The sequence below is a fragment of the Leucopleurus acutus genome (genome assembly GCF_964270905.1).
Source record: "Leucopleurus acutus genome assembly, chromosome: 21".
In the NCBI taxonomy this organism is placed as follows: Eukaryota; Metazoa; Chordata; class Mammalia; order Artiodactyla; family Delphinidae; genus Leucopleurus; species Leucopleurus acutus.
In genome coordinates, this window is record NC_139163.1 from 23,448,244 (window position 1) to 23,469,518 (window position 21,275).

General features: G+C 52.2%; 1 protein-coding gene across 5 annotated transcripts in view; it reads left to right on the forward strand.

Moving 5' to 3' along the window:
• RBPMS (RNA binding protein, mRNA processing factor) overlaps nt 1-21,275 on the forward strand; it is a 189,232-nt gene that overhangs the window by 159,672 nt on the left and 8,285 nt on the right. For 2 of the 5 annotated variants that reach the window (XM_082863859.1, XM_082863858.1), the window contains 2 exons: nt 3,456-3,583; nt 5,833-6,414. In XM_082863859.1, coding sequence (XP_082719985.1) covers nt 3,456-3,583; nt 5,833-6,018 — 314 coding nt within the window. In that variant the 3' untranslated portion in view covers nt 6,019-6,414. Of the gene's footprint in view, nt 1-3,455; nt 3,584-5,832; nt 8,129-14,336; nt 14,408-16,384; nt 16,455-21,275 lie in introns of those variants that run through there. The other 3 variants (XM_082863862.1, XM_082863861.1, XM_082863860.1) reach the window with 3 other exon arrangements.

The following is a 21,275-nucleotide window of genomic DNA, read 5'->3' on the forward strand; positions in this document are numbered from 1 at the left end:
CATTCCCCCCCGCCCCCGTGCCCCCTGCTGCTGTTTCTACTGGTCCAGGGAGCCCCCTGCGGGAGCTGCAGTGCTGATGGGAAGCTATGGCTTGGGGACATGGGGGAGGGAGTGAATAGCTCCACCTGGGTTGTTTACCTTTCTTCCTGTTATCTTACCCGCTGTACTGCTTGGGTCCGATTTATCAACACCTCAGTTTGCGAGGCCATTTAAGCTCTCTCAAGCTCCCCCCTGGGCCCTCCAGGGGCTCAGGGTACCTTGGCCACTGAAGTTCGTCAAGAGAGCCTATTTCGTTCCCTCCCAGGTGTTTCCTTGTTCCTTCTTTCTTCCCCACCCCTCTCTGGCTACTCATTGCCCACCTGCCCGTCCTCTCTCAGCTGGGCTTCCAGGAGCTACAGGAATGAATTCAGACTTCCGAGATTTTGAAGAGGAGCTTACTTTAAAAACCGGTCCCTGGGTGACAGCAGCTGCAGGAGCGGTTTTCACGCTGTTTTCTCCGGAACCCTGGTGTACTTTCTGGGGACTCCACAGGGGTGGAGGTCCTCCAGCCGTCCCCACGACCACCAGCAAGTCAACCCAAACTGCTGCACTCTTCGTAAACGAGAGTTTCTGGGAAACACGTTTGAAGAAGGTTCCATCGCTTTTATTTTTCACTTTGAAGATTCTTGTTCCAAAGCACTTGCTCTTGTTTGAGCCTCTGCCTTTGCTCCATTTTTTTTTTTTTTTTTTTTTTTGGTGGATGTGACAAATACTGCAAGGATTGAGAAATTTTAGATCTAGTTCCTACGGATATTCCCTCAGTTCCTTTAACAAAGAAAACAGTGGTGTATCTTTAAACAACTTGTAGAATTTTCTGTCAGGGACTATTCAGTACAACAAGCAGCACTGCAGGCTAAATGCCAGGGTCAGAGCTGGCCCAGGGGTGCAGACTTGAGTGAGACCTGGCTCCTGCCCGCAGAATGTGTCGTCGGTGACCCCCTCCCTGCCGTCCTCTCCCCGTTCTCAGCGACACAGAGCATCACCGCTGACATATTTTGAGTGCATCCTCCTCCGGACCGTAACTGCAGATCCATCCTGAGAGGAGACGGAAGAAGGGATTTATCCCGTGTGCATTTGCCGTAGTCGCTTTTAGGCCTCTGCTTCGCTACCTGACTATAGACTATTTATGACTCTGCAACTTTGGGTTTAGAGGGTTTGGAAGCAGCCCCCACCCCCACCCCGTTCGGCTGGGCTAGGTTTTATGCAAATATCAATCAGTGAGTTGTCTCCAAGCATCTGTATAGGCCCAGTGTGAAGTCATGCTTTAGGATAAAATGTGGAAATGTATGGAAATCGTAAATTCCATCAGGCTGAGATTGAAACCCAGACTGTCTCTTTAGGATCAGATATCTTAAAAGACACACATTTGAAAACCTTTCTAAAGGAAGCCCCAGGGTGCCCTGCAGCCAGCCTCACCTTTAGCCCGTCAGGCTGCAGGCCAGGCACAGTCCCTCTGATGCTGGTTGATAGACTTCTGCCGTCACAGTGGGGCTGGACAAGCGTGGGCTGAGAAATTAGTGTGTGCTGGGTCTTGAGACTCTTGCCTTAAAAAAAAAAAAAGACTCAGTGTCTTAAAATAGCATGGTAGCTGAAATAACAATAACAGCAACAGTAATAGCTTGCCATTCCTGAGAATGGTTGTTTAAAATAAAATCTGAGGCATTGGTTCTGGGGCTATTTGGTTTCCACGAGCTGGGCTCTCACAAGAGTTGTTGCTCTAATGGATATCATGTGGTCTCATCACGACAGGAAACATGGGGGTCTGTGAAGCGTTCTCTTAACCCCTCTGTAAGGAATTTCCTTACAGAAGCTGCAGACACCTACACACCCTAGAACTGGAAGTAGGTGGTATAGACCTGATCACTTTAAAGAGGGCTATGGTGCTAGTATTCTCCTCTTCAGATAATTACTATTAGTCTGCTCTTTTGGCCTAGGCTTCCCAGCCTAGATAGACAGGCCATCTGTGTTCCCATCACCAAGTCTTGAGGTCGTTTCAACTGCCTTGTTGAGAGAGGGAGTCGGGGCGGCCACATATATAACCCCACCTTGCGGGCATCCCCGGCTGCCCCCTGACGCGTCCTGATTGGTCAGCTCTGGACCGTCTCTCAGCCTGTTGGAAGCTCTTGAACGCAGGAGCCGTGCGCACACCCTGTCCGCTGGCGCAGACGCGCACACGGCCTCAGCTGCCTTCCGCTGGTTCCGTAGAGCAGTCCCCACGTCACACTCAGCAAAGCGGTTTTCTGTGTCTAACCCCCTTCCCACGCTGAAAACCCTGCCCGGGGTCAGAATTGGGGGAGATGGGGGAGACCTACAATGCAGGCCTGCGCTGGCTTTAGATGGTGGGAGGGAGTGAAGGGACTCTCTTGACCTTGGGTCGCGTGCACTGTACCGTTGTGGGACGTCCTGAATGGCACGGGCACTGATGGCTTCTCCGGGTCACCTTTTCCTGACTTTCTTGGTGGCCCTGGGGGGCATCCGGGCCTACTTGATGTCAGACTTTGACAGGTGATAAAAGCACGTATTGAGATGGCTGCTTCACAGGTTCCAGATTCAGAACTATTGACTGAGGTTATTTTTGCCTTTGCTGAGACGCTCTCTTGTGTGTTTGCTGTTACTTTAATGGGTTGCTTCCTGATCCATGCTGAGGCCCGGTACTTGCCCTTCAACCCGGCAAACTGCAGCTTGACCTGAGTGGAATCGGAGGTCCACGAGGTCCCTTTAGACCAGTCAGTTGGCAACATGACTCATCTTTTTTCCCCTAGAAAATAAAATCTGTGTAAACAGCAATTGTGAACGTCCTTATTTGGATTTTTGTGGGGCTTAACGTTAATCGGCATACCCCAGGCTTTGCACTTCCATTCTCTGAACTTTTAACACCTTACGTGCCCTATAGGCACAGTGTCTGGCCTTGTGCTTCTAAACAGAAACCGTTTGGTGATCCCGATACTTGTCAGTAGTAATTATGCTGATTCACAGGAAAGTCCTCCAGTGCTTCTGGTCTGTCGCCGTTCTCCCAAAGGCTCTGCAGTGAGTCTTCATGGGAGATCGCCTCCTAGTTCTTTCTTCCTCTTTTCCTCGGAGGACCCCGTTTGCTGTTTGGTGCAGGAAGTCCCCACTGTTCGTGGGTTCCCCCGAGCTACAGTTGGAAAGACATCAGAGTGTCCAGGGTGGAGCCCGGGCCTGAGATCTCAGCAGGCCAGACAGGAAGCAGATTTCTTGCTTTTTTTTGTCCATTTTGTGTTTACCATTCTCTTGCTTAGTGTTTGGGGGGACCGGAGCCAACAGGTTATTGAAAGAATGAGAGCAACTTGACTTCTGACATTGATTGGGGCTCGGGGCTACACTGGGTGTTTTGTTTCTGATTTGAAGCCAGCTGTTTGGTAACCACTAACTCTTCCCTTATTCTTTTCTTGCAGATGAGCTCACAGTGCCTGCACTTTACCCCAGTAGCCCTGAAGTGTGGGCCCCGTACCCTCTGTACCCAGCGGAGCTAGCGCCTGCTCTACCTCCTGCTTTCACCTACCCTGCCTCACTGCATGCCCAGGTAATTCATACCCATCGGCCACGACTTCACTCCACCAGCAGCCCTTTCAAACCTGGTTCCCCAGGGCACACCATACAACTAACCCCTATCCAGCTAACAGATCCGCCTTCAAGAGATTACTGATCCCCTCTGAATCAAGCTGACACTCCTCCAGGACTTCCGAGGACCGTCTGACAGCAATGATATCACCCACTGCCTGATGTTTGCCCCAAACAACACCTCTCTCTTCCTTAATGATCTCACCCTCATATCACACACGAGAGACTGGGCCCAGGTCACCTCCCCAGCCAGCTAGAGGGTGTCACGGGAGCAGAGATGTGTGTGCCTTGCCGTGGGGAAGGGCTGCAGAGGAAGGCGTGCGCTTGTTGCAAGAGCTACCTGTCTGCGTGTGCTCCTGTGTGCTGAGGTCTCTTCTCTTGTGTTCTGGGAGCTCTAGGGACGAAGGAGCAAGCCGGGAGCTTCCAGGAGGAAGGTTATGTGCTATGATACATATGTTAAAGAAGAGGCTAAGGGTTCCTTTTTTCCATTTTTAAGAGACCCTGTAGAAAAGGAGGTACAGTATAGTGTCTTAAATGTAATTATAGGTCAAGGTAGAGGTATCTCTTCTGACCAGCTTTCTTTCTTAGTTAAAATAGCCTGGGCTTTATGAACAAACTCCGCTGTTTCTTCACAAAGATTACTGTCTACCTACCAACCCTTTCTCTTCCCTTGGAAACGGTGTTTCTCTTAGCTTTGCTTTTAGTACCAGCAGTAGTAATCAAGGTTAGGATTCAGCGTGATGATCAATAATAACAAATAAGATAGAAAGAATATAGCTCTCATTTGTCTTACTGCCTGTGTAACTCCTCTAAAAGCAGGAAAGCCTGTTTTTAAAAAGTTACCAGCCTGAACAGGTGGGGTTTTTGTTTGTTTTGCTTAGTGTTTGTGTACCAGGCTGGATGAAATAATTAAAAGTCTTATGTTGTACACAACTTACTGTGTTGTGCAAGACACCTATACGCGGCCCCAGCGAGGGTCTCCCAGGCAGGCCATGGGGTCGGGAGTGTTCGCAGCTGGACCTCCTTCCGGAAATTCTCTCTCAGCTGAGTTGTTGATGCTTCGTATGTGCACGGACAGCCCAGCTTCCCAGGGACCGTGCAGGCAGACTATAAAGAGAAGGCCTCGGTACCTGGGCCTCGGAAGTGATCACCCTTTGTGTTGGAAGAAGGGGGTAGAAAGGAGTACAAGTAGTGAGGAGAAAGGTGGTGGTGGGGAGAGTGTTTGGCACCGAAAACAAAGTAACGGGGGTTCTTCCGAGACTGATGACCCAGTTTCTGGATTCGCTGTGCTTTCTGCTTTCCCTTCCCTGTTGCATTTTCCACCTTGTCCGTGTCAGTGCTTGGTCACCCTTGCAGCGGCAGGTAGCGGGGGAGGGCAGAGGGAAAGGAAACGGGCTGATACCTTCTGCTGAGTCATCAGAATGCTCGTAGTGACCCTAGATTATTTTGTAGATGCCGTGGAACAACTCAGGAAGTCCCCTGTGTTTGTGGCCCGCCCCTGCCATCTGGGGATAGGTGACCCACCTCTTCCTGTGCTGCCTAGATACAGGTCAATTGACGACTGAGGCAAATGTTAATAATACCATGAAATGGTGCCAAGTTTGCCTAGTCTTCTAAATGCCCATGGCTTTGGTTAATCGGCACCAAAGCCTTTCACCACTGTCCTGGAAAAGCAGGAGTTGACAGTGGCCAGAAAGGGCTGCGAATGGCGGCTTTGGGCCATGATGTCTGGGTAATTTGCCCTTGCTTCATTCATAGAACGGATGAAATCAAAAGTGATTCTGGGGAATACGGTGGGAGAAGGAGGGTAAAAAGTCTTAAGAGATCAGAAAGCCCAGGCCATTGTGAGAAAGGATGAGGAGAGACAGTGCCAAGATTACATGGACTCAACCGTTATGCTTTACTGGGATGTATCGCCCAGGGTGGCACCTTCCCCGTGAGCTCTTCCCTGACCTTGAGGCTCTCCCAGCCAGGAATCCACCTGGTGCTGCCACATCAGTCCTACAGTTGGTGGGACTCTCTTCTGATACCAGTGAGATCCTTGTGCTCAACCCCACTTCTTGTTTGGGGTCATTCCCAGTGCAAGCTTGGGTTCTGTATCCTAAAGACTGATGAACAAATACGGTCATTTAAATGTCTTTGTCCAGTGTGAGAATCGTAGAATGAACTGGGAGAGGCTTGACAGATCAGCTGGTCTGACCCATTTTACAGATGAGGAAACAGACTGGAGAAGAGGAGAGAGCTGTCCAGAGTCGCAAGTGCTCTGCCATGACCAGAGCCAGCTCACCTGACTCCCAGCTCTTTCCACACCTCAGTGCTGGCTCACCAAAGACTAATTCTTTGATGGAATTTTGGAAAGGCCTTGCTCCAGTGACTCCTTGGATCTTTCTCCTGTAACTAGATGGGAAGCCTGTAAGAAGAGACTTGGAGACAGAGACGAGGGAATCAGAACTTAACCTTCACCCAGAGGGCCTGAGAGCATTTTTATTAACTGGAGGTAGAGCAGAGGGGAGACCAAAATGGAGCGTCCTCTTAGTGGCTAATTCCATTTTTGTTTCGGAAAGCGTATTATGTCTTTGGAGATCAGCTTTTAAATAATTTTGCTTTTCTTAGTGATGTTGTGCTCTGTTTTGAGACGTGGATTTTTTTTTTCTTCTAGTGTTTCTCTCCTGAGGCAAAGCCCAACACACCTGTCTTTTGTCCACTTCTCCAGCAAATTAGATTTGTCTCTGGGAATGTGTTTGTAACATATCAACCTCCTGCAGACCAGCAGAGGGAGCTCCCATGTTGAATTTGCTTGTTAGCTCTTTCTTCCCCCTTTTGCAAAAACTATTTCTTGGTAACATTTGAGATTTCAATAAAAATTTTAATTAGAGAAAACACGATCTCAAGTAGACTGCAGCGTTTTGTTTTCATGCTGATGCGATTTTGGAGCTAAGATGTTATCTCAGATTTTGGGAGAGCTGGGCCCGTGACCCTCAGTATACCTTATATGCGAGAAGGACTCAGCATCCCAGGGAGACTTGGTCCAGGGCCGAGGCCTCACTGCTGCTCATATCTTCTTGGGCTCCTGAACCCTCAAGAGCTGCATATTGGAAGAATCTCATTCTAGCATCCATGTGTCACATCTGCCAGGAGATCTCGCTTCAACGAGGGTAGAAGTGTTTTCAGTCTGTGTGATCCAGAAGGAGGACCCAGGAGAGACGGAAATTGTCATCGAAAAGGAGTTGCGTCATATTTCTACTTCTGCCCAGCTTCCACCTGTGGTCGTGTACCTCCATCTCTAAATTGAAGATGCTTATGTGCCATCAAATCCCATTTTTTAAAGAATTATTGGATAACGTAATCGGACTGTAAGCTTCAGTACTGCCTTTTTACTTTTAGGGATGAAAGAATATCTATTTCTAAGAGCATCCGATTTCTAAGAAGATGGTTAACATTGTAAGAAATGATCATCCTGCTCACTTTCACCGTCACTGGTATTTGAAGTTTATTAAATATATTATGTGAGTCGCTGTGAACAGCAGAGGAAGGTTTCATTCATGACTTTTAGGAAAGTTATGCTCCGAAGAGAAGGTCCAGACAGTTCCTCTCACCTCCTAGTCACACAATCTCAGCTTTTTAAGTCTGGGTTCATTTTTGCTTTTAGTCTTGTTGCTGCTGGGATTGAGAGAAAGCCAGTAAAATGCACTGTCCTCACGACACTCTAGAAACAATACTATTTCCCTTGACCAGCATCATCCTGTTGGGCCTGAAACTTTTGCAGGTAAGTGGGACTGAGAGAGCAAGTCCTGACTGCCCGTCTCTTCCTCAGAGGCCTCAGTGGCCCTGAGGAACAGCAGACCTTCTCCCAGGGCTGCTGTGCAGCTTGTAACTGGAACGCATCACCTGCACATAAACAAAAGGTTTTAAAATCATACCACGGACTTCCCGGGGCAAGACGTGCCCCTAGGGAGGTCCCTTGTGACACACTGGAAAAAATTTAAAGGCTAAACCTAAAACAAATACCAGAATGAACCATGGGGGAGGAGACACAGGCAGATAGGGAAGCGAGATCGTGGAGGAGAGAGAAGCCTAGGATGGTGTGTGGGTGGCCTGACTGCGGGACCCCCGGCCAGGTGTTGACCGTGCAGCGTTTAAGAACTGCGTGTGTGAACGTCTCCTTAAAGCACATCTCATTAGGCATCTCCTCTGTCCCTGCGTCCCATAGCGAATACTGAGAGGAAGAAGGAGGTCCTGGCCGGCGTCAGTCTGATTTAAGTACGGAGCCAGTGAGAGGTAGCGTGTCGAGGGTGCAGGGAACAGGGCGGGCGTGAGTGCGGACTCGGTGGAGCACAGCCCCGGCGGCAGGGCGGCCGTGCTTCCCACCCAGGCGCGTGTGGGAAGGACTTTGATTTCTCAGCTTCTCCCTCCTGTTCAGAAGGCAGTAGCCAATGCTGCAGGGGCGGGCCCGTGAACAGAGCCCACGGGAGGCAGCTTGAGCCCCTCACCAGACGGCCAGCCTGTCGGAGGGCAGGGCGGGGGCAGGAGTTGCGCGCCGTGCTTGTGCGCCTCCCGCGCGGCGTCCACGCTCAACCCGGACGTCCTCATTCTGGAGGCCCGGCCTTCCCAAACGGGTATTGTGTACTGTCTTGCCTGCAGCCCGGGGCTTGCGGCCGGCACAGAGACCACGGCTTCGAAGGACCGCAGCGCTGACTTTGAGGCCGTTCAGCTCAAGGCTTTGAACTGTTTTCAGCCATAAATGAAACTGTTAATCCTCTGACATTTACTTTTCTCTCTAAACCTGCAGCTCCGTGAAGGTCAGAGGGTGGGGAGAAACCGCTGCTTGGTGTTCCGTCTCCTGCATGCACCAGCCTTGTCTAGTTCCCTGTTTTGTTTGGCTTTCTGGTCACCTAGGAGCATCTGGCCTAACGCCCATAAGAGCCTGAAGGCAGGCGGGGCAGGCACGGTGCTCCCAGCGCCAGCCTCCAGGGAGCACAGGGCCCCCCTTTCTTCTCCCAGCCCCTCCCCCCCTGCCAGGGGGGGCCTCTTCCTCTGCCTGCCCCTCGAGGCCTGGCCTCTGCTGGGGCTACCCGGTCAGATACAGGCGCTGCCATTGACACGACCTCCCCTGAACAAGCTCCTCAACCTGAAGTGGGGCTAATCGTCCCTCGTGTTAAAGCACTTAACAGGGTGCCTGGCGCACAGTAAGGGCTTAGCAAGCGTTAGCCTTTTAAGGAGCATTTGAATCTTCAAGGAGAAGAAAGCCCAGGACTGGCTACCCACGAAGCTGTGCTAGTTCAAACACTAAGGACATCGAGCACGTCTTGACACTCATGGGGCCGCAGGGTCCTCAGGGCTGCAGCCAAGTGAAAGACCAGAGGCTGGAAAGGGTGAATGAGGAATAGACGAGCAAGATGAGGCATCGAACGACAGCCACCGACGTCACCGAGCAACGGCACCTGCCCTGCGTCCAGCGGTGTGGTCTCTGCAGCTTGTGTCAGCACTGGGAGAACTTGTCCCCGGAGGAAGTCCCTACAGCCAGGCCCGGACACGCCTGTCGGAAGAAAACCTGTCCCTGACAGGAAATAGATCAAGAGTGGGAAACAGCTGGATTCCCAGAGAGACCAAGTGGTTCGTGTGTGTTGCTTCACTCAGAGCTGTTGTCCCTGAACTCTCCAGCTGCTGGTCACCCGGTCTGTTCGTCGCTGGGCTTTCTAGCTCATTCTTCCTACAGTCCTTCCGCTGGGGTTCTGCCCGGCCTCATTTCCAGGCGATGGGGTTCCATTTTGTGTCTCGGGGAGATTATTCTCGTCGTAATCCCGTGGCTGAACCAACCCCCAGGGGGGCCAACTCCTGGCCAAGCAAATTCTCTGTCCCTTTTTACCCTCTCTGTCCCATCCGTCCCTCCCCTCCCCTCCTCTTGCTGTCTGGTATTTGAAGAACTAAGGATCCTTTCAATAGAGCAGCGACACAAACCTTGACTCCGTCCTCGCTGGCCTCCCAGAAGCAGTGCAGAACCATTCTTCCAGAGTTGTGGGGTCTAGTTGTTCCTTTGGCCGGAGCTGCTGCTACGCCGCTGAGGCCCAGCCTTCCCCATACTGGGCGGCTTTCCTGACTGGGGGGGCGGCAGCAGGATTGCCTTCGTTTGGTGCGCTGTGTTTTCCAGGTTTCTTCAGCATGTTCCGTTTGCTCCTGTAAAGCTACGCTCCCTAGATGCTGTGTGTTCTCCCCGACCTCACGAGCAGGGAGAGCCCGTCCCCGAGTCTCAGTGAGTCTCCCCTGTAAGTGCTGTCTGTGAGCCTGCCTCCCCTTCGGGATTCTTCACTGCTGAGCCGTCCGCCCAGACAGCGGGATGTGCCGAGGGCCTGGCATGTAATTAATAGGGGCCTCAGTGTTTAAAATCCAGCAGGTCGAATTTTAATGACAATTTCCATCCGTTCTGCTAACTTTGGGATTTTAAGCAAGCTTGTTTGTTTGTTTGTAACTTCCCTGAGCCTCAGTTTCCTCATCTATAAGTAGGAAGAATGAACACTTGTTCTCTAGAGTTATTTTGAGGGAAAGAGTAAAGCGCTTGGCATAGAGTAATTACTGTTAAAATAGCTCTTTCATTTCTTTTTCTTTCTTTTTTTTGGGGGGGTGGGGGGTCAGAACTTCAGGCGTGACCCGGAGGCTCCAGAGCACCTCTGTAGCTTAAGAAGCAGGTAGGCTGCAGGGACTCAGGACTGGTACCCCGCCAGCAGAAACCTAAGGGTCCAGGCTTCACTCTTCGGTAAAGAAGAAAAGCAGCTGGGGCCGGGCCAGGAGGGCAGCCTGTCGCTGTGGTGTGAGCGGAGGGGAGGCTCAGGTGGGGTCAGCTGGCCATCCACCCGGGTGTTTGGCCTCCTTTGGTGGGAATAGTCACCCAGATACCATCTGAAAGCACGTGAATTCTAACTGCTTCGGAAACAAAACCCAGGCTACAGAGAAACTTTGGAAATGTAAAATGTAGCCTCCGTAAAAAGAAAGTGAACTCCGTGAAGAAAACCAATTGTGACAGGGGTAAAAAGGAAAATCAGCTCCAAATGGGATCATGTTTTATTCAAGATTTGTGCTGCCAGCAGGCAAGGCCAGAACTTGGATGGCAAAGTGGGACAACCCAACCTCAAGACTCATCCACTCTGCCACGAAGTGCTTCTTGCTTCACCGAGCTCGGCTCCTGGAGATCTCTAATGGCCCTTGATAGCAAACAGAGTTAAAAATTAACAGTCTGACAAAATTAAAAATGGATGACAAGCAACCACTGTGGACTTAATCTGACACAGGGTGTTACATGCTTGGGTGCCCTCGACCCGAGTGGCGGCTTGAGTGAATTTCTGGGATGTCTGAGCGCATTTCACCTGCCTGTTTGGAAGCAAGAGCCTGGTTTGTGCTTGGGACAGATGGGGAAAGAGTCTGAAAGCCCAAGAGAGAAAATAACCCTGAAGGCTTATGTTTAATTAAGCCCAGCCTTGATTGCTCTTAGCGGGAGGTACTCACAGGCCTAGGACCTTGCTTTTGAGGTCTAGACCTTGCCGCTGCCTGGGCTCAGACCTCAGCACCGTCCCACCATTCAGACTGGGAGATCAGGCGGGGTCACGGGGTTGGGCTGGGGCGTGGCCTTCTCCGCAGCAGCTCTCCGGGTGGGTCAGATGGCAAACTTAAACCTTTGAACTGGTTCCTGTAAACCTTGACATTTTGTCTAGGTGTTGGCAAGTTGTTTAATTGCCCTAGGCAAGGAGTATGAGGTGCTAAACAAGTATCGTAAAGAATGCTGATTGCATTTCGTGTCCTCCTTGTCTGCTAAGAAAGAGTGTGAGGGGGCAGAGGGGACCGGTGGGTGTGGATGTCCCTTGAGGGCGATCTTCACGGGCCTCATTTCATGAAGTAGAGGAATTCCTGGAAAGTGATCTTCCAGCTTGGTTGGGTGAATGCTTCATTAGAAATGGGGAGGATTGCTACTTGAAAGAACCCTATAATTGGTCCCATAAAGAGGGTCATCTCTTTTGTATTGCAATTACCACTCCAGTCTATGTGGCGAGTTTGGAGTTTCTTGGACCAGAGTGTGCTTCTGCCTTGGCAGCCTCTCCTCAGCCTGGCAGCCTGCAATGAAGTTTGCCGTGGGCCCTGACATGCTTTATTTGGTGATGCTGCGTAAGAGCGGATCCTTAGAGCTGGGAGTCAGTGGGGCAGAGTTGCTTATAATTAAACTGTGTGAGTGGCTGGCGGCCAATGGCTCAATGCTGGGAAGGCCCTGGCAGGGTATTCAGGGCTCCTTCTTGGGGACAGTGGTGGAAACCTGCCTAAGAATATCCATGCCTTAAAAAGGAGAGGAAGCTTCGTTCTGACTGTGGTGCTGGGAAATCTGCATTCAGGTACAGCACCTGCCTTAGGAAAGTTAAGAAGATCTTCACTGCTCCTGATAGGTTAGACATCCAGGGTACCCGCTGGTCTGGTGATCGTCTTCCAGCCCTGATTAGTTTTGTTAAGGGCTGGGAACTTGGATGCTGTGTCAGCGTGCCTCAGCCTCCTGGATCCACCATATGTCACCACTGGAAGGGGCCTTCCAGGCCAGCGTTTCTCAACGCTTCTATGTAATTCAAAAGATTCCGTGATCAGATAAACTTGAGAAACCCAGGATGAAATCAGGTCAAACAGGTTTGTTTAAACTTCTGAGAGCCTTTAATGTGCTAACGTGTATCTAGAATCTGCTGAGACTGTGCATTTTTCTCTCAAATGTACCTGACTGCAGAGCATCTCACTTCTTCTGGACACACTTTTGGAAACCTGTTCAAGCGCAGTGTCTCTCAAACTGGAGCATACATGTGCGTCATCATCTCCTGGAGGACTTGTTAAACGCAGGTGCTCGGGCCCTACCCCTGCGGTTTCTGCATCTCTGATATATGTCCCAGGTGATGCTGGGGGTCAAGGGACCACACTCTTGAGAACCACTGGTCTAGACTTGTCCCTTCATTCCACAGAGAAGAACATTGCTAAACCGAGGGGTGTCTGTTAGTGGCAGTTGCCGTGGGTTGAGCCAGCTGCCTGGTAAGCGCCTCTCATGACTGTTTCCAAAGGCATGTGGGACGACGGGAGTCATCGCTACTCGGGGATAGTACAGTACAGGGGATGACCCTTTCGGTACTTTACACTGTGCTCCCCACAAACCACTGTACGGGGGCCAGTGCCTCAGGCAGGGCTCCCACCCTGGAGCCCAGTCAGGGTTTCCTGTCCTTGGCATCGCTACTGGGGACATGAAGTTTATGTATTTTAATCCTCTGGGCCTTAGTTTCCTCATCTACAAATGGAAGAGGATGGAAATTATCTCTGGGTTCCTTCTCCTCTCTCTAGCGCTCCACTTTATCTTTGCTCTGAGTCATTTCTTTTTCTGGCTGCCCTCCTGTCTGTCCCCAGTCTGTCCCCAGTCACAGGAGCGGGTACGAGGCTGAGGTGATGGAGACTTCAGTGTTACCCTTGCAGGGCCACTGCATTTGAGAGCAGCGTTCCTGCAGAAGTGTCATGGTGGCATCCCAGTGTGGGCCCTGGATGGTGAATCGTGACAGTAATAACTGTCGGCGTTATGAAGCCCTGGGGGAAGGGTCCCAGCGTCTTCTGTGTTGCTTATTCATTTATATGTCACAGTTTCTGTGATGTGCTTCGCAGTCTCTGGCACAGAGTGAAGATCAGTGTTAGCTTGGATCGTAGGAATGATGTTAGAGGCTCCTGCAGGGATTTCTGAGGCCCCTGGAATTGCATACAAGGTTGTGAGTGTGCAGCTGTGTATGTGTGATTGAGCACACGTGCATTTTTCTGCAGACAGGACCGTTGCCTTACGAGGGTGGTCAGCTGCGTAGACTGCATCCCTGCTGGATTGTCCCTGGAGCTGGAGTCGGGGAATCATGGGTCTCCCCGGTGTTTGTGACGCATCTAAGTAGCCCCTAGGCACTGGGCAGGAGTGGCCGCGAGTGACCCGGGGCCAAAAACCACAGCAGAAGAGCAGCCTGAGTGGGTGTTAAGGAACAACCGTGTTTTCCCAGACAGCGGTGATTAGCACAGAGCAGCTTGTTCCTCGGGGCTGGCGGCCAGAGCTTGCCCAGTGAGCTCTGCTGCTCTGTGCTCTGCGGGCCCAGACACAGTGCTGATGAGAAGTGCGGGCTCGGCCACCTGCCTTCTGAGGAAGTGGCCTCACAGAGCCGACGCGGGCAGGCGCGGTGGTGTCCAGCCGTGGGGCACGAGAGGGATGGATCTCGGGGCCCGTCTGCTGCGTGGCCGCCACACCCTCCCTGAGCGTCATCAGCCAGTGGGCCGACTTCACCTCTGCTCGGCCGAGCGCATCTTACCCTGGAGCCCGGGGCTCAGCATCCGCCGGCCCGCCCGTCGCCCGCGGCCGGCCGGGGAGAGTGCGAGGCCGTGTGTGCGTGGAGAGGCTGGAGCGGGCGTGCAGGGCGGGAGGGGCTTCACCTGCATCGAAGCGAGGCTCCTGCCAGCCACTCTGCGGCTCTCCCCTCCTCGGGCAGCCCCTGTCCCGTGCCTCCTCCGTTGACTACCAACGCGTCTTGGCCTCCTTGGGCTCAGCGCTCCCGCCCCACACCCGGCAGCACCCGGGCAGCACCGGCCGTCACCACCGCGCTCCCCCGACCCCGGTGCGCACGGCCCCGCCCCCTCCAGTGTGCGCTTAGGTTCCAAGTCCCCACCCCATCCTTTACCACCTGTCTCGGGAAGGCAGCTCCACCTCTGCCCTTTGCTTAGTGAGCAAGTGGATTCAGATGCCCAAAGCCGTAAGCCGTGGGTAGGTATGAGTTTTTTCTTTGAGTCTCTTCCTCCCCTCCCTCCCTTCTGCCCTCTGCCCCTCCTCCCCTGTACTCTACCCTCCCTCTCCCTTCCCGGCCTCCTGCCTCCACACGTCCCCTCTTTCTTTCTCTCCCTTTGCCCTGCCTACCCCCCTGAGTTCCCCCCGTGACATGTATTTAGCCTACCTGCATGCAGTGTTTTTGGTCCCCGTCCCCTTAATTGCTATGAGTGTTGAAAGGACTCTGGCTCTGTCTTAAATGAGCTTCAGTACCAGCTGGTGGCTCCCAAGGAATACAGCTCTGCCCTCTGCCAACGCGGGGGACCACTTGGCTGGTAAACTGATTTCTAGTCACATCTGATGTGCTGCTCCGGCGGGTCTCTAAGGCACAGCCGGCCCAGCGGTTTCCCCAAATGGAGTCCTGGTGTAGGCAGAAGCTGCACCCTGGTCCTATGAAGCCTCCTGAGTAAGTGAGGCCAGACACCTCTCCTCCCAGCTGGGACAGAGTGCCCCAGTGTGGCCCCTCACCCTGCAGTGACAGCCAGAGGGAAGTAGCCGCTCTGTGAAGGAGGCCCATGGGGTCAAAGGGAACTCCGCGCACTTGTGCATGTGGACCAGGGGGAGAGGCCAGGGGTACTATGTGGGCCCTCCCGGGCCCATTCCTAGACAGCCCAGGTTTTGGAATCAAGTTAGAGCTGGTGGAGCCTGAGCCCTGGATTCTGACCCAGCCCCGAGCCCACTGGGCTCTGTGACCATGGTGGACATCATTCAGAAAACCCAGCCCTCAGCTGATTTCCCCACCTGTACAAGTCAGGTAAGATGAGGCGGAAGGTCTCCATCAATGCCTTAGGCCCCCTGCACCTCTGTGTCAGCCAGACTGCTGCTTCATCTGTTTATGCTTTGGAGATGTGAATAAGATGCCACATGAAAAAGGGGTTCTGCTGCAGATTTTATTTCATTAAACTACGGAAGTTGATTTGCCAGGGTAAAATTCCTCCCAGCATCACATTCCACTCTAGAAACGTTCTCACGTGAACCGGTTTGGGCCAGACCCAAGTAAAGAGCAGTCTTCCTCCTGCCATGCTTGGGAGTATGCCACCTCCCCGTGCTGGCAGCCTCCCCCTTCACTGTAATCTGCTCTCCCGCCACCACGCCCAGCGCTGCTTCCTGTGTTGCTCGCAGGCCGGTGGGGAGGTCGTCCCTCTTCAGTGTAAACAGACGCAGCGGTAAACGGGCATCTCTCGCCTCTGTCCAAAGGCTTAGGGTCAAAACTGACGGTGCCAGTAGATGGACATCTGTCAAAGCCATAGTGCACTCGCCCTTTTGTTTGTTTTTTCACATTCTCCTCATTACAGGATGGGAACATCCTGCCAGTGCACAGAGCATCGCCATCCATTTGTGTCTGGGGCTGGCCTTTCATTTTGGAAACCTAATGGGGGAGGTGGGGCTCAGCAGAGTGAGCAGACAGACACCCCGCAGGGCCAAGAGGCCAGGATCCTTTCTAAAAGAATAGGAGCAGAATCTCAAAAGGCTTCCTGGCCAGACCACTGGCGTGGATGGTGTCGGGAAGCATCCCTTCCTTATCAAAGCTGATACGTGTTGCCACAGGCTACTCAGAAAGCCATTAGGCAGCCTGGCCCCCAGCCTAGGTGCTGCTGAGTGAGCATGGAAAAGGGGGCTCGCTGGGCCAGATTTCAGCCCAGCAGTGGCTGTTAGCGGAGAAGGAAGCTGGGAGCGGGGCAGCTGCTGGACCCCGGCTGCTCCGTGAGAGCTTGGTCCTGTGGAGGATTCCTCAGGATGCGGCTCCAATGCTTTCCAGCCCCTGGGGGGAGAGCTGCCCGTGGGCAAGGATGAGTGGGCGCTGCCTGGGGACAGTAAAGGGGGCAGCAGCCCAGCAGGACGCCCTGTGAGGAGTGTGGATGTACGGGCGGGCAGGGAGAGCCCTGGTTCACACCTTCTCCCCTTGTGTCTTTCCAGATGCGCTGGCTCCCTCCCTCCGAGGCTACTTCTCAGGGCTGGAAGTCCCGTCAGTTCTGCTGAATCCCATGTAAGTACTTGGCTTCAATGAGAACTGTGTCCAGTGCCTGGATGAGCCCAGGCCAGAGCAGACGTTTGATAACTGGGAGGCTGTCATCCTGCCTCAGCGCCTACTCCTGGGCTTGTCCGTGCTCGTTAACAGTCACCCGGCAAACTCCGTGTGGCCCAGAGAGTTCCGGGGTTTACTTTGCACAGGCAAGTTGCCCTGTTGACCTGAAGTCTCAGTTGGTGGCTCATGTCACCTTCATTTCAATTACCAGGGGAACCGCTGAGTGCAGATTTCAGTTACTGAAGTTCTTAGCACCGTAAAAGGTCAGCGCTTCCAGGGGGCTCCAGTCCTAGGTCAGAAGGAAGGGCCTCACCAAACAGAAGGATTAGTGTTGGGTGTCAGAGTACCAGAAATCCCACTCAGGAGCGTCGGAGGGGCCAGTCAACCCACACCCCGACCAGTCAGGATTCTTTCTCTGGCCCTGGCAATAAGTAAGTCAAAGGATGACACTTTTGTGCTTTAAGACATCAACTTCAAGAAGTTAGGATTGTACCTTTTCTTCCCCTAAGCTGACATATTTCTGAGTGTGGTCAAAGAGCACTTGGCCTCGGGTGTAACCGTGGACAGAGACTTACACGCTTCTAAGGCCGGAGTTAAAAAGATTTTTTACCAAACGATTCTCAGAGCCTTTATGACAACATGAGCATCGAGAATCTTGAAGATTAGGAAACTCTAGGATGCAGTACTTCTCAAACTTATTTGAGACCAGGAAACCCTTTTCTCGCACAATCTTAGGAGACTAATGTTTTACATAGCACACGCCTTGGGAAACCGTGCCCTCACCTCTTATCCAGAACCTACACCAGGGGCACCCATACGTATAACCCTTGGACCAGGAGTCACCTCTTGACACTTGTCACTAATATGTGATTATAGGGGGAAAACCAGGATTCTTTCCTTAAAGCTACTTGTAGTTGTCCCTTATTCTGAAATTGTTCTTCTCTGTGTGTTAAAGTACCCTTTTAAAATGAAATGGTCATGTTAGTGACAGTGTGTTTCCAATGTCCTTTCTTAGAAAGGTGAAGTCAGCCGTCCGTGCTAGACACCTAAAATGTTCTTTAAAATGTTTTACTATTGTGTGAAATCTTAGTTTGCTATTTAAGGGTGACTTTTTTCTCCCTGAAAATATAAATTTTAAGCTTTTGAGGTATATTCTGGAGTCCCTTTAAGTCCAGAATTTCCTGAGTCCATGCTTCATATCCATGTGTCCATAATTAATTTTTAAATTTAATTTATATGTCCCCGGCCATTGTTTCTTTGTTCCGAAAAGCCTTAGGCATTTGTTGTGCGGGAACCTTCTCCGTTACTGGATGACACTGGTCTAGCGCTGTCGTGTTATACAGCTCTGGAAGGCACTTGTCCCCAGGTACCTCTCTGTGACAGTGTTTATCTCTTAATTTTCGGAGGCTGGTAGGTATTCACCTAGAGGTGTCTAGGATAAGAAAACCAGAAATTCTGAAGCTCATGAAAGAGTTCATGGGGTGAAATGTAGATCTGGCATTTTTTGCAGAAGCTGATAGTTGAGGAAATGAATGAAATCGGAGGTGAGGTCGGTGGGACAGAACCTGGAGGCTCTCCTGGATGCAAGGGGTCAGCTTGTTGAGAGTGAAGAGAGACCAGGGACAGGGGCGGCACGGCGCCCGGGGAGGGCAGTGTTGAGCTGCCTGGTCTGCAGCGTCAAATGCTGTAGGAAAGCCGAGTAAGATTTTGGCAGTTCCAGTTGGCAAAAGATGGTGGTGGCATAGGGCCCAAGGAGAGAGAAGGCAGGATTGGTAAGCAGTCGAAGAGATCTAGCTCCATTCCCCAGAGATCTAGAGGCGGCGTGGCTACCAGAGAAGGGCCAGCACTTGCTCCCCACTGCCCTGGAAGTATGGCTTCTGAAACACTGTAGGATCTGCATGAAGATGTAATGTCTCCGGTGGGTGCATCATTGTTCTGAGATAAACTTGGGCCATGGGCCAGGCTCCTTCCTTGGGGTCTGAAGGGAGTGGGGGAGAGGAGGTAGTTCGGGAGGAGGATAGATCACTGAACTCATTGCACTGCTCTTGGGGTTGGGACTCCCATCCTGCCTGAAGTTAGACCAGCTCAGTATGGCTCCATTACCCAGGCTCCTTCTCGTCTCTTGGATCAAGTCCTTTCCAAGACAGCTAATAATCCAGGCTGTGTAATCTTAAGGAGACGTAAGTGAGAACTGAAAAACAGTGGTGCTGATGAAATAACCAACATTTTAGAGCAAGATGAGTCTCCAGAAAAGGGCAAAAGTGCCACCAGTGGAACCACTGGCCCACATGGCCTTCCTGCACTCACTGGAAGGGGCTTTCTTCCCCCCCGCCCCGGAAAGACAGCACCGGAATAGGGGCAGGAGTGACATCTGGTATCAGACATAAGGACCTGTACGCAGACCGGCGTCACGTCTGATGTGTGGAACGTCAGGGCTGCCTCCTCCTGGATCCTGAACATTCCAGGCCTGTTCTCCCGGAGGTCCTTCAGGGATTTTTAATTGACCCAGTCTGAGCGCTTATTTCTAAAGGGAAATCAGTGACTAGACTAGAAAAGTAAACAAGCTCTTTATTCTTTAAACGTGTGTTATTTATCTACTATATGGTAGATATAAAAATGTGTGAGGGCTTCCCTGGTGGCGCAGTGGTTGAGAGTCCGCCTGCCGATGCAGGGGACACGGGTTCGTGCCCCGGTCCGGGAAGATCCCACACGCTGCGGAGCGGCTGGGCCCGTGAGCCATGACCGCTGAGCCAGCGTGTCCGGAGCCTGTGCTCCGCAACGGGAGAGGCCACAACAGTGAGAGGCCCGCATACCGCAAAAAAAAAAAAAAAAAGTGTGAAACTAGGCCTGTGCCCCTGAAGAGCTTCAGTTCTAAGGGGCAAGAGCCATGGACACACGTTTTAAAGAGAAAGGAGAATTATTGCCCAGGATGCTCCAAAGAGAGGAGCGCTCCAAAGGAGGTGGGTGTGCGTGCGGACCGCCATCAGCGGCGTAAGTAAGGCCACCAGAAGGGTGGTCGTCAGAGGGGTGGGTGTTACGTTTTAATTTGTTCAACATCTTGCTTGACAGACGGTGTTCAGTCTGGTTACAACGTGTGCACATCACTACAGAGTTTTGCTAATGGGTCAGCCATGTGGCCCAGGAAACAAAGTAACGATTGGCAGTGATCAATTTCCCAGATGGCTTGAGGATAGAAAAGCATGAGCAGCTCTGTAGTCACTCCTTACAAGGAATAAAGGTTACGCAGTCTTCCTGGTTGGGTATCCAAATGTAGTTAAATAAATCAGAAAAAAGAGGGGAGAAAGAATTAGAGTTGTAGTGGACGTGGGAGGGTGTTCTTAAAGAACTCATGAAATTTCCCTGGCCGGGGACTGAGACCACAGCATAGAAATTATTAAGCACGTGTAGTCACGGCCTCACCGAACTAAAGGAGAACATGGCAAGGGATAAGAATTTGAACCTGTTTGTTCCTCTTGTTTAGTTTTGGGGAGGAATGGCCTAGTCTGTCTTTGGCTGTGAGCACAAGCACCTTGGGGATGCAGCCACGATCCGGAGAGCACCAGCTGCTGGATGTCCAGGCAGCAGCACTTAGAGCTTAGCAGGGTGGGAAGGCCAGAGTCTTCATGGAAGCCCAGACAGCTGCTGTGGCTTCAGGCACTCACCCCCTGCCTTCTGCCTAGAAGAGGCCCCAGGGTCCTTCCCTTGTCTTCTATGAACCAAGGTCTTTCAGTCACACGTAAGGCCATTGACACAATACATATTCAGTGACCATCTGCGGGATATAAGGTACTGTTCTGGGCGTTGCAGATACTACAGTGGACAGAAGCAGACAAAACCCTTGACTTGGTGGAGGTGACATTCTGTAACAGGGAGAAGAGTAATAAAATACTAAAGTAAACAGTAGGTCGGGTGGTGAGAAGGGCTAATGGAAAAATGCCAATCAAGGAAAGACGGCGACTCTGAGGGGTCAGCAGGTGCTTCCCTGCACACGGGAGCAGAGATGAAAGCTCTCCCAGATTTATATGGGGTTCTTTTTTCAGAACAGACCTCACTTTACTCAAGCTTAGAGGGCAGTTTAACTTCTCTGTTCCTCTTCTCCCCTCCCTTTTGCTTCATCCAAGTGAACAGGCTTGGGCTGGGTGGGGCTTGAAGGCAGCGCTGGCAGAAGGTGCCCAGCGGCCCGAGTGGATGAGCCCTTCCCTGAGAGGGGTCTCCACGTGCCCTGGTTCTGATTCCCTCACCCTGAGCCCCGGGGTCTGTTTTGCTTCCTGTGTGACTCAGAAAGTAGGGACGGGCCTGAGAACCTGCCTCCTGCCAGGTACTGGGGTGGTGGCGTCCCTTCCGGCTTTCTGCTAACCACCTCCTAGCACCTGCCGAGCCATGTGCCAACCAGGACTCTTGTGACAGCCAGCGCAGTCAGCTGTGGCTCCCCCTTCACCCGTGGTCTGTTCTGTGAGTCTGGCTGGGACACGGGGGCCCCCGAGCACGTGCACCAGGGAGCTGCCTGCCCGGCCCCTGGAGGAAGGTCACAGATCGCGGCCGCATGTTAAGATCAGGACACTGAGCCTCGGCGTTTCCACAGTCGCAGGGCAGGGCCACCTGCAGGAGCCGACCGTCCACTGCCATCAGCTCTCTGAGTGGCTGAGAGCTTCAGAAGGCCGGCGTGCTCTACATAGAGGTGAACGCGTTGGGACTCCCCTCTGGTGTTTTGTGTTCTTTGGGGAGTCCGCTCCCGGGGTGTCTGCAAAGCAGACTCCGGCCCACGTGTTCTCTCTGCCCACC